Source organism: Marmota monax, unplaced genomic scaffold (genome assembly GCF_021218885.2).
Source record: "Marmota monax isolate L192 unplaced genomic scaffold, Marmota_monax_Labrador192_F-V1.1 WCK01_AAM20220418_F8-fsc00131, whole genome shotgun sequence".
Classification (NCBI taxonomy): Eukaryota; Metazoa; Chordata; class Mammalia; order Rodentia; family Sciuridae; genus Marmota; species Marmota monax.
The window spans coordinates 69,509-82,548 of record NW_026693141.1 but is presented as its reverse complement, the minus strand read 5'-3'; the positions used below and the strand labels follow the sequence as shown (position 1 = coordinate 82,548).

Sequence of the window (13,040 nt, the reverse complement as noted above, 5' to 3'; positions counted from 1 at the left end):
TATGTTTACCACATTCACTGCCTGGCACATGATTTCCAGGCAGTAGAACACTGTGGACTACATGGGTATCCTGCCCTGGACCAAAAGTAGAAAATGCTACAGAGGGAAACAAGCACCTTGGCACCACTTATACCTAATAAATAGAACCCTTTCCTTTTTCAATGCTTGATGTTGAGTGCTCAATTAAGCTAGTCCATATTGATGGTACAGAGAGCCTTCAAATTCTCTAGCATAATTAAATGTACACCTGACATGAAGAAATTCAAAGGTAATGTTCCCCTGAAAGTTAAGATGACAAAGAAGTTGCCCAGTGCTGTCAAACTGGGGTTGGACAGCTTATATTTTATAAAACAAAAATACAAACAGGTATTAACAAAATGATTTGCATTCAATAAGAAACAAAAGAACCATAGACCCAAGAACATGACCTCTCAGAACCTGCTTAAAGAGAGGGGAGCTTCTCCTTAAACTGTACCTAAGTCACCAAAGAAGGGTGAGCAACAAGGAAAGATAATAATATATTAAAAGCTGATAAAGGGCTGGGGGTATGGCTCAGTGATAAAGCCCTTGCCTTGCATGCTTGGGGCACTGGGTTTGATCCTCAGTACCACATAAATAAATAAAATAAAGGCATTGTGTCCATCTACAACTAAAAATTTAAAAAAGAAAAAAGAAAAAGCTGTTGAAGTCAGGTGTGGTGGCACACATCTGTAATCCCAGCAGCTCAGGAATCTGAGACAGGAGGATTATGAATTCAAAGCCAGCCTCAGCAACTTACAGAGGCACTAAGCAACTCATAGAGAAAGGGTAGGGATGTGGTTCAGTGGTTATGCACCCCTGGTTCAATTCCCAATACCAGGAAAAAAAAAAAAATGATAAATGCAGCTGTCCACAAAACACTTTAATAAGTAGGTTAAGATAAATTTGTTTCTAGCTACAAATATGCACAACTTAAACAAATGTTTACTGTGACATAACCAGTAATTGGAGGTTTTATTTTGTTTTAAAGGCAAACCTCATAAAAATTTTAACTACCGTATTCATATAACTTAATGCCCCCAAGGTTTAGACTGTACCCATCATAAATCTACCTGACTCCTTCAGTTTAGGAAAGGTACTGTAACCTGCTTTATCATTTGACTTTCTCCCTCTGGAGATGGCACAGGTTGATACCTGTTCATTTTCAGTGACCTGAATAAATCAAGAGAGAATCAAAAGCCTCACAGATCTTGCCAGGAAGCTATCCAAACAAGGCAGGGAGCAAGTTCCAGAAATTTGGTCTCACCTGAAGTAAAACAAAGCCACCCAAAAGTCAGGACTGAAGGACTGGGAAGAGTGTGCCCTTCCCCATCCTGCCAAGCTCCATGGGAACAGGCCCCACTGCAGCTGTTGTTACCACTGATGTCTCAACAGCTAGGAGGTAATTTGATACTAATAAGAATTAGAAGTACATAAGTTTGTGGATGCTTTGCTTTCTTTACATTACAGCCAATTAAAGGTTATCTCTATAATAAGGCAATTCCCACTTGTTGTCCCATAGCTCACTAAGTGGGTGTGAAAGACACAGAATCACCGCTGCGGGGGAAGGATGTGGGCAGCGCAGCAACCCAGGCCTGCCTGCTAATGATGCTCCCTCCCCTGGCTACCATTCTGAGATCCCAAAAGAGTTTGGGAACCTCGGTTTTGCAGTTAGTCCTCTCTTCCTTTTTTTTTTCTACTGAAAGTCCAGAGAAAGTATGTTGCCATCTATTTTGCAAGAATCATGCTATAGACATCTCAGTAATAGTGACAAGAGTTTTAGTGACCCATCACAAGCAGGAAAAATACTGAAGTAAGTAAAATTTACAATGCTCTGCATATATGATTTGGAAAATAGAAAAGTTTAATCATTTTATGTATTGCTAATTTAACAACAAAATTCAGGGTGTTTTTTTTTTTTTTTTTTTTTTTGATCTCTATATGTGTGCTTATTCTTTAATAGTAAGAAACCAAAGAAGGGGTGGTAGTGGTGAGAAAAAAAGACTGCATGCCTGATTTGCACTGACAAAGCAATATAGCTTATTTAGAAATCGTTTCCATTTCACATTGAGTTCAAAGGAGTTTTATCAAAATCACAGGAAGTGATACTACCACATACTGCATTTGGCATTGGTGAGAAAACATCTAAAATGGACATTGAATTTGGGCATCAATTTAATAGAGGAATTGATACATTAGAATGGCCCCTCTAAGAGGAAGTGGCAGAATGGTGAAGAATCTAGAAATTATGCCATGGGAGAAAACAGTTGGGGAAAGGGAGGCACAGACAGTGCTTAACATGGAAAAGATAGAAAGGGTTGTCCTATGCAAGCAGCTTATTTAACATAGCTCCAGAGAGCTAAGACTGGTGAGTAAAAGTTATAAAGGGGTTTCTACTAGTAGCTTTCTAATAAGTACACATTCCCACTTTACAAGCATTAGCTCCACATCATAGAAGGCAATCAATCCCACAGAATGCATTCCTATGCTCAGCAGGAAAATGGGCCAGATGACCTTTAAGCCTCCTTCCAACTCTAAAATTCTGTCATTTTCTTAAACCTCAAATCTGCTAGTTATTTTTAAGAGTTAAAATGTCCATGCTGGGTCTAAATAGTCTGCCATCAAATTTAAAAAAAAAAGTGACTTGGCCAGTGGGTTTTTAGAATGTAGCTATCTGAGGTCTCCATTCAAGATCTAGAGAACTGCTCTGTTAAGACACTTTACTATTTCTCAACTTTTTCCCAATTATATTTGAGATACATGCATTTTTACCTTCATTTCTTGGCAGTAAACTTCACAAAGATTTCCCATGCCATTTCAACCTTATAATGTGACACACAGTTCCTGAACACATAAGAGCACAGCCCACAGGCTTACTTCCGAAGAAGCTCTCTGATTTCATTTTGAGTTAGAAAAATTGAATTCCACAATGGCAAGCCCATACCATCTACCAAAATTATAAAATGTTGCTCAGTAAGAGATCTGGAAAGTAAACAGTAAAACTTACTTGTCCATATTCTAAGAAACTGAAATTTTACTTTCAAAGTTTGAATTTCAGAAAAAAGAGTTGTAGAAATAATTGTGACTGATTTTTAACTGCTTCTACTTTTTTGGATGATGAGATTACAGTCAATCTCATTCTGCACTAACTAGTAAAAATACATTTAAAAGAGAGTGTCCCTACCAAGGCAAGGTGGCACCTGAGATCTCAGACTTGACTTGGGAACCCAACTAGGCCAGAATCTTCAAGAATACAACTTCTACTAAATTTAACTGCATGCTTATCATTTGCCAGCCACTGCAGATACCAAGAGCTCTTCTAGCCACTCAATTATTCCTTCCCTAGGGAGTCAATACTATTATTATCCCCCCAAAATTGGGGTGAGTTTAAGCAATTTGAGCTTCGATGCTAAACAAGGAGCCCAAGCTAAAAGTAAAGCTGCATCAGCTTTATGACTGACTGAGTCCACACTACCTTATCCAACACCCTACTTGGTGTTTGCAGCTCAACAATACTGAACCCCACATTCCAAAGGCAGCCTAGGGCAGACCGCTGCCTCCCTGAGTACAGGGAGCCACCCCAAACTGTCACATCACTTGCAACTCCAGTCCTGGGTAGTAGAAAAGGAAGGCACAGACTACGACAACTTACTTTATTGTTAACTAGTAAAAATACATTCAAATAGCGTGCCCCTACCATAGCAAGTCTAAGTTGGAGTCTGTGAGACTTTCACTCTGGCAGGCATTTCTGAAAGCAATTATTCTGACAAGCTAAGCTAAAAAAAAAAATTCAGTGGGACTCTTGGTTGTTTTGGACATAAGCTGGCATGGAAAAAAACATCTCTTGCAATATAATATTAAAGTAAAAAATAATGAAAATCCTTTGTAGATTCAGCAAAGATAAACTTGTAGATGTTTATCTACAAATACATAGATTCAGGAAACTCTTAATTAACTCTTACCCAGACAATAATTTATATCACCAAAAACTCAATTGAACTCACACTTGAACCACTCAAACAGTCATAACTCCTTGTGGGTTCCCAGGAAGATTAGGAAGAAAGGGGAGAGACCCCGCAAAGCCCACTTCCTGTCATTGACTGTCCACCACTTTGCCTGTGGAGTGTGGCAGACTTCTGAGTTGAGACAGGAGTGCAGGGGTGGTCAGAAGCCCTGGGCCTGAAGTCCAGCACAGCACTTCATCAGCACACGCACATCTGCCACTGTCTCAGTGCCACACCCTGCAGTGCTAGCCAGAGGCAAAAATGCAGCATGCATTGGGGGGATTTTCCTCCTTGTTCTCCCAATTCCCTCACTGGTCTTATCTCTATGCTCATCCTGCAGAATTATCACTGATCTGTGACAACAAAGGTAGGAAAAGAAATAGAAAGGAATTAGAAGTGAATTTAGGATTTCACAGCTCATCTAAGAACTTGGTCCTAAATGGAGGGCACACAAGTCTACACTTGATAAGAAAACCTAGAAGCAGACCTGATAGTCAGATGTCAGAGTCTTCTTGGAAAGTTAGAAAGGCAAGACCAGCACTTACCTGACTGCTGAAGGACTCTTTCTTGACTGAGCTCTGAGTCTGCAGAGGTCCCTGGGCAGGCGACAACCTTGAGGGGCTCTTCTTACTCTGAGGCAGCAACGAGGACAGGAATCCTACTCGAGGCGACTGGGAGAGGGAGGTGGTCCTCTGGCTGCATACCATGGCTCTGGTCAAAGACACACCACAGGGTCAAAGGGCTGGAAGGGGATGAGGGAGATCCAAGAACTCAAAGAGCTTCTGGGATATGGGTGAGGTTAATGACAGGGGCCTTAGCCAGGCTCCCCAGCCTGGGCTTGACAGTGGCATTATCCAAGGTACCATTTCCTCTACAGAGGGAGCCAGCAGCTTAGTGAAGACTATGGCTCTTCTTTGAGGGCCCCAGTAAAACTCAGAGCTGCCTTGTCCAACAGCCACTGTCCACACATGCCTCTGAGCATCTGAACTGTGGTTAGTCCAAATTGAGATGTACTGGAGTGTAAGACATGCTGGAATCCAAAGATTCAGCAAGAAAAAAAGTGTAAAGTACCTCATTAACATTCTGCTTACATTCATTACACGATGAAATAATTTGGATATATTAGGCTAAATAAAATATATCACAAAAATTAACTTTGCTTGTTTCATTTTATGTTTTAAACACAGCTACTAAAACCTTTAAATTACATCTTTGGCTGGCATTTTATTCTCCTCAGTGATGTTAACTGGAAAGCTAGAGCAGTTTATTTGGTGCAGCACTTGGCTATCACCTGGGTTTGCACCCTGATGCACTGTGTCACCTGTCGGTGTCTCTGTGTTTTCAATTATCATCTGAGGCTTCTGCTATAAATGGCTATTTTTTAAGGTCACCCAAATACCTCTATCCCAATCTGCCCACCTTTCTAAACCCCAATAGCATGCTTCCCCTAAGAAATGTGTCCCTCCCATGGAAGGCCAGTCCTCCTCACTGCACTCCTTCCAATGCACAAAAACTTCCTGAGACTTTACCACAGTGGCTGTTGTACTGATCCAGGCTATGCACATCTGGATGTTTGTGTCCCTGGCAGAGCTGTGCCCCCTCTCTCCACGCAGAGCCAAAGGCTTGGAGGTTCAGAACAACTTCCAAAGGACCTTAGAGGCCATGAGAACCTTATTTATCAATTCTGAAGCAAGGGCAGATGTGCCAAGGAGCTCTTTGGCAATTCTCCCTCAATGGGCACAGGGGACCAAGGGCAAGGCAGGATCAGATTGAAGCTCAGGTCAGAGAGAGCATAGAGTACAGAGGACAGGAAGCGGCAGCCACCTTCCCCATGATCCCTGGTGTACACTTACAGCTCTGAGTCCCCCAGGCGGTCCATATTGGAGACATAAGGAGGCAATTTGTGTTGGACCAAGGCCGCCTCCTCTTCAGGTTGCTGCTCCTCCTTCTTCAGTCGGTGGATTTCAGCTTGCAAGGCAAAAAGCTATGTAGGGGTAGAGCTGAGTTAACCAATGACCTCACCTGACTTTCCCTCTTCTGAGGGAGATTTTTAGGCATCTCAAATCCAAATCCAACCTCACTGGCTCAAAATGCCACTTGACCTCAGCCTCAGGGTGCCCTTCACATTTTGGTCATTGAGCACTGGAAAACTGAAAGAATAACTTGCTGCTACTAGCCTAGACCAGTGAGGTAAGAAAATCAAAACCGGTTAAACATCCAAAACCACTTCTTTTTTCATTTATCATTTGACTTGCTTCCTTTTTACCACTTGACTTGCTTCTTCCTGAATTTACTATGAAAAATAACTCCACCTGATCCTGCTTTGTTCTTTGACATCTACAAAATCAAGCTTTGGAACTCACATGGAAAAAAGTTCTTAATGAATTATATCATCCTTAACCTCTCACCTGAGCCGGGCATGGTGGCATTGCCTATAATCCTATCAATTTGGGAGGTTGAGGTAGGAGGACAACAAGTTCAAGGCCAGCCTTAGCAAGACCCTGTCTCAAATATAAAAAATTAAAAGGGCAGAGATGTGGCTCAGTGGTTAAGCACCCCCAAATTCAATCCCCAGTACCAAAAAAAAAAAAAAAAAAAAAAAAAGGGTCTTTCAACTGAAACAACTGTATACACACACAAAACACAATAAACTCTGAAATCTTTGTATGTGTGCATGTGGGGGAGTATAAGTGGGGGATTTAACTCAGAGGTATTGAGCACAGGGCTATTACCCCACCGCAACCCTATTTTGAAACAGGATCTTGCTAAATTACTGAGACTGCCCTCCAAAAAGTAATCCTCCTGCCTCAGCCTCCCAAATTGCTGGGATTACAGACATTAAAACCCTGAACCTAACAGTTTTTAAGCTTCCTTTTCCTTCCTTTTCACTGACAGAGCTCTTTATTTCAGGACAAAGAAATGCCTCCAGCAAAAAGTAAAGGCAAATGTGGGTTCCCCAAATTTGTTATTTTATCCAACAAGAGAAACATGTAGTTGAGTGGGAAGAATTAAATTAAATCTGGATTTGAAACAATGTATACATGGCTACATGTGGAAAAAGACAGGAAAAATAAAATAGACATAAGAAATCAGGTGAGGTGCAAGGTATGTTATGAAGGCACACAGTGTTTTTCTTCTTGAAAGTCCATTCCTGTTATACATTACTTTTGCTGCACACATAATTTGAAACATGAATTTCACCTCTGGTTACCAGAGGCTGGTATAGCCCCAAAGCCCCAACATTGACTGATAGTGACTCACTTTCATCTGAGAATAATTCTGCTTTTCTATATTTAATCAACCTTCCATTGCCACTACCCAATTTCACACTCAAAAAGAAGTCCTTCCCAAAGAGCCAGCCTGTTTAAAACAAACCTTCTGACGCAGAACTTCATTTTCTTCTTGAATCTGGTTCGTCCTCTGGCACTCTGCATCAAAGTTCAGGATCACTGGAACTGGTGCCCAAAGTTAAAGAATAAGCCTGCATGAGAACATTTAAAAGTTCTTCCTGGCTGAGCATGGTGGCACATGCCTATAATCCCAATGATTTAGAAGGCTAAAACAGGAGGGTCACAAGTTAGAGGCTAGCCTTAGCAACTTAGTGAAACCCTGTCTCAAAATTTAAAAAAAAACAAACAAAAAAAAAACCATTTTTCTTAAATTAAAGTTCTTCCCAACTGACATAGTAGCCAAACACTTGAACACAAAACAGAGGAACATAGGTGCAATGGGTTCATCCCAGCTTTATGAAATAAAAAGCTGCATTTATGAAATATTCTCTACCTATTCTCTGGGCCTGTTACTCCAGGTCAGCCTGACTTCCTTTAGGCCCATAGACACATGACAATCTGCTAGCCAATCTCGAAGAGGACATTCAAACTTTGGCATTTCCCCCCAAACAATGACAGTAAAGAGTTAGCATTTGTCAGGCTTCACCATCTAAGCTTTAGCAAAAGATGAATGCAGACAGAAGGTAACCTTAGAAGTAGGATCAGCCACTAGGTTTTCCCTCCCCAGATTAAACCTCTCCCTGGCAAAGTTTAGACTGAAAAGAGAAAGCTTCCTGCAGATTGCATGGCCACACACCACCCCACAAACACCCTGCTCTAGCTATGGTACTGGTCTTTCCCAACTGCTCACACAGCTTCAGTCAGGAGTCACAGAGCAGACCAGGCCTCAGTCCTGGCGAAGCAAACTGTAGCTCAGATGTGTGTGACCTAGTTTGCAGAGTTCTGCTTGAAAAGATCTTGAGTGACCATTTCAGTTGCCCTGAAGGGCCCACACAGTCATATGGCAACCACCTTGTGATTTTCTTTGGAAAGCCCTCAGGATGAAAAGGCAGCAGGAAGTCAGATCTGTGAGGATGGAAATCATGCTAATTCACATGAGGAAAGGAAACATCAAAGGCAGGAACCTCCACCAGAAAATGTTCTTCCCAGAGGCCAGAATGGCCACCAGTGGGTGGGCCTCTACAACACCCAAATTTATCAGGGCCTTACCAGACAGCACTGCTGAAACCACACTCCCTTCCTCCCCACCCCACCCCCACCCCCCAGATTTCCAGCCTGGAGGACTTGAACAATGACGCATTCCTGGGTCTCAGGATCTCTGGCTTTCCATAACAAATGGTATATTTGACAGGCTGTTTTGCATGTATCATCATTCTCTCTCTCAAATACTCACATATATTTGACTTAAAACTACCCTGTTTTCTGACAAATAGAGCAACACTGAGACCACTGACAGAAATAATCCAAACACTAACTCAGGAAGGAAACCCCAACCCAAGTGTTCTGCTACGAAATCCCCACAAAGGCAATCCACAGGGACACATCATGCACAGAGAGGGTGCTTCAAATCTGACTGGTTTCACCAAGAAATAGCTGCCTTCCAACCCTTTTGCCTGCTGCTAACACTATCCCCACACATGCGTGTCAGCTATTTCTTTAGCAGCACAGTGTCAGAACTAAGATTTATGACTTCCTGGCCTCCTGACAAAAATAACCACAATTTGTCCAGCCCCCTCACATGACACATGTCAATGATCCCGGGCACACAGTCTGGCTGCCTCAGACTAAGCCCACAGCCCCAGGCAGCAAAAAGGATATGCATGCACTGAAACAGGACACTCAGGAAGTTGTGGAGGGACACAATAAAGGTGTCAGCCCACTGTCGAGAAAAGTAGGTAGCAAAGGTGGGGTTGGTGTCTGGGGATGGCAGGAAAGGCAGGACAAACCAATCCTTCCACTCAGCCTGGTTCTGAAGCTCTGTGGCCTGCTTTGCAAAGAATTCCTGAGCCTTGTCATTTCTGTTTGTCTGCCAAGACACAAAGGAGGTAGCAAGGAAGGGGAAGAGACACAAGTCCAGAGGTAAGATTCTTCACCACTACACAGCAGACAGCCTTTTGGATACTACCTGCCAAGTGAATGGCAAGATATTACCTCCACAATATGAACACAATCATCGCCCTTTTCTCAGGAACCTTATTTCAGAGATAGTTTAAACTGAAGTTCTAACGACAAATGCCACCCTGAAAACTAATCCCTTGTGATGTTCAAATAACCTAAGTGACTTATTCTTTCAAATCAGCTGTAGTCTTTATCACTCAAATTTTATATCTTTAAACCACTATCCAGGGTGATGTTCCTAAAACAAGAGGGGAAATAGGAATGGAAACAACAGGTAAGAGGACCTACAGATGATGAGAAGGAAAAAAGAAGTAGGAAAGCAGTCAAGAATAATATGCATTGTGGCTGTTCCACACTTTCCTACAGTAATGTTCATGTTTCTCCCTCCAGTTAGAAGAAAATCTATTTCTGGATCAAAGAGCTCTCCCACCTCAGAACCCCTGAATCAACAAACACCTGGATTGTGTAGACAAGATAAAAGCGGAAGAGGCTGGTTTTCAGCTTGTTGATGGTGGGTCTATATATATCCTCCAAGCGGCTAAAGAGCCTTCTTTCCAGGTAGCTCCAGTAATCCCGAAGGGCAGCTAAGTCATACACCTGCATTAACTGCTGTAGCTGGTCCACAATCTTGTCCACCTAGTGAGAAAAAGCAGTGCTGAAGAAGGTGGGGAAGGACAGAAGGGAATTCACCTTGCATTCCACAGAATACAGTTTTTCCTCTCACTGACTTCTAGGTGTACAAATAAGTTTAAGTTGGCAATTTATAAGAAAACATACTAATGTAGTAGCTTTTAAATTATTTTCTAATGCTAGATATATATCTCGTCTCTCCCATAAGCATGGAAACTTCAAGTATAAAAAGGCTTTGGAGATCTGGCTCCAGGTTTTGGATCTACTGAACCAAGTTGGCAATGTCACTTTGACTGCAGTCTCAGTTCCTCATATTTAAAAGGCAAAGAGGTAAGAAAGTATGAGACAATGTCTATGGCCTCCTCCCAGTGCACAATTCCAGAATTCCAAGGATCATCAAGCGGTGCACTGATTTACTCCTACAAGTCAAAAAACTACCACAACCCTGGTAGCTGCTCAGAGTGTCAAAGAAAGAATTCAACTCCTTGTAAAGAACACCAGAATATACAATCTAGAAAAATTTTGTATATCCATATCAAAAATAGAAAAAATAGAAAAATAGAAATCTTAAGAGGTAAAATTATTTGCTTTTGCCACTAAGTAACTACTAACTTTGGCAAGGCAAAAAATCAAGTATTCTAATTCCCCTTCAACGCTCTGGGTGCTAGCTCACTGTCTCTCTCAATTCGCCAACACCAGAAAAACTGATTCAGCACATACAAATCGCACACAAATTCCAAGAACCTCCCAAGGAAAAATCATATCATAGTAGGAAGTCTTTATAATTTAAAATGTGCAATGAGTTCTCCCTCAACTACTCAAGCAAAATTGCCAATGAGTCCCTGACAAGGCCATTTTAAACGAACACCTCAGACGCCTGAACCCAGTTGGCGTTTGGGGCTGCAGATGCTTTTGCTCCCACTGCCATCAGAAGCCAAAACCTTGCGTCTTTCTCTTGCCAGAACTCAACCATCTACCCAGTCCTGGCTCCTAAAACCTCGTCCACCAGCACCCGCCGGGAGACTGGGATGGAGAACAGAGCCCTGGACCAGGAATCAGGGCACCTGGGCCCCGATGCAGATGCTCCTGACTCACTGAGCAACTTCAGGAAAGTCACGTCCGTCTCAAGGCCTGTTCCTCAACTGCCTAGCTAGGGCCAGACGCATAATGTCTACGGCCCCCCAAGCGCGGTGACAGCGCCGCTACAGCCCGGGAGGGCAGTGCTCGGGGGAAGGGGCCCGCTCTGGAGATCCCTCGGGCCGCCTCCGCCCGCGCGGCGCTCGCCGGCCCCTCACCCGGAACCCCTTCTCCTTGTCCGCCTTGATTTCGGCGTCCAGCTGCCGCAGTGTGTGCGTGAAGCCTCGAAAGAGCAGGTACTCCCGGACCAGCTCGTCTGTGCGCTCCACCGCCTCCGCCATTGCTGCGCCAGAGGCTTGAGGGTCCGCGGCCGCGGAGACGAAGGGGCGGGGCCTGAGAGGGACGGGGAGGAGCCGGGAGCGGGCGTCTAGTACGTCCCGAAGCGGCCGGCCTACCAGCCCGCACGCCCTGCGCGCCAGGCGCCGAGGCCCCGCCCCTCGGCCGTTGCCCCGCCCCTAAGCCTCGCCTCCGGACCCGCCCAGCAGACCTCTTTACGCTCTTACTCGTTGAGGGGTGGCTGCTAGAGGCTCTTGTCTTTTGAGTTTTCTGGCAGCGCCAGCGGAGGCTTTGTCATCTGAGTTACTGCAAGTGGCGACTCCCGTCCAAATCAAGTAGGACTGGACCTTGTGAACGTCCCAGATAGTCACGAGGCCGCCAGGGGTTGAGGTGCCCTGCTTATTGGCATTACATCGCTGAATTTTTTGTCCCCTGCCCTCCTTTCACAAATGGGAGAAAGTGGAGTCCTAAGAGGTAAAGTGACCTGTGTGAAATCACACAACCGGATGTGTCATCAGAGAGCTCCAACTGCCCCCCCAAACCCTGCTTTCATTAACTACATGGCAAGATGGCCAAGATGCACCGCTACTAGGAAAAAGACAAGTCTCAGAAGAGTATGTATACTATGGTCCCAGTTTAAAAACAAAGGTGAGGGGGTTGTGTGTGCATGTATTTTTTAGATTCAGGATTATACGCCAGCTTCTTACAATTGCTTGAGAGGTGAGACTATGAGGGACTTTCAGTTTCTTTTTATTTTTTTTAAACATCAATGGACCTTTATTATATTTTATTTGTACATGGTGCTGAGAATCGAACCCAGTGCCTCACACATGCTAGGCAAGCGCTTTACCACTGAGCTACAAGCCCAGCCCCTCAGTTTCTTTTTTTAACATTTTAAAAATCATTCACAAGGTCTATTTTTATAAGACAGAAAACAGCTATTATCTTAGAAATGACAATAACTCCTACCTTGCAGAGTCATAAAGAAAAATTGATAACACATCAAAACAGCTTAGTGAACAGCCCATTGGTAAAACAAAATAAATGTTTGTTCCTTTCTGCTTCTCTCTAATAGTATGATCTTTTTGTTTATCAACTCTGAATCATTCCTACCACTCTACTTAAACTCTCTGATCCTACTATACAGAAATTCAGATCCAAAGGGGCCCTAATCTAGAAAAACCGGAAAAGATAACAAAGAGCAAGCCACAGCAAAAGAAGGGAGATGCTTATTCTGCCTTTTTGCCTGGTTTCCCAGTCTACACAGTTTAAGTATCTCCCAGGCAACCAACAGCCAGGAGAATCACCTCTGTGACTACTGAGAGAACCAGATCAAATCCTACTTTGGAATCTGAGATCATCAAAAGTGAACTTAGGAAAGTTGAGCAAGTAGCCACCACCAAAACTCTGCCTAGAGGAAAGTCATGAATTTGATTTCCCTAGAGTACCCTAAGTCTGCAGCTACAACTTTCCCTCCCCCGCCTCCATCTGCCTTGGCACTTCCCAGACCAGAGCCTGTAAAACCAGCTAAGATTAGTTTTCTGATGAAGAAAAGGCAGTTAGTTCC

The 13,040-nt window shown here is 43.4% G+C and overlaps 1 protein-coding gene across 7 annotated transcripts in view; it reads right to left on the bottom strand.

Annotated features, from left to right (window-relative positions):
• Wdr91 (WD repeat domain 91) overlaps nt 1-11,535 on the bottom strand; it is a 29,873-nt gene extending 18,338 nt beyond the window's left edge. The window contains exons 1-6 of one of the 7 annotated variants that reach the window (XM_058582823.1): nt 11,356-11,535; nt 9,887-10,066; nt 9,132-9,338; nt 7,398-7,481; nt 5,876-6,006; nt 4,568-4,733 (exon numbers count right to left, since the gene is read on the bottom strand). In XM_058582823.1, coding sequence (XP_058438806.1) covers nt 4,568-4,733; nt 5,876-6,006; nt 7,398-7,481; nt 9,132-9,338; nt 9,887-10,066; nt 11,356-11,478 — 891 coding nt within the window. In that variant the 5' untranslated portion in view covers nt 11,479-11,535. Of the gene's footprint in view, nt 1-4,567; nt 4,734-5,875; nt 6,007-7,397; nt 7,504-8,162; nt 8,522-9,131; nt 9,339-9,886; nt 11,323-11,355 lie in introns of those variants that run through there. The other 6 variants (XM_058582824.1, XM_046455113.2, XM_046455109.2 and 3 more) reach the window with 6 other exon arrangements.
• Between the last annotated feature and the right edge of the window lie 1,505 nt (nt 11,536-13,040).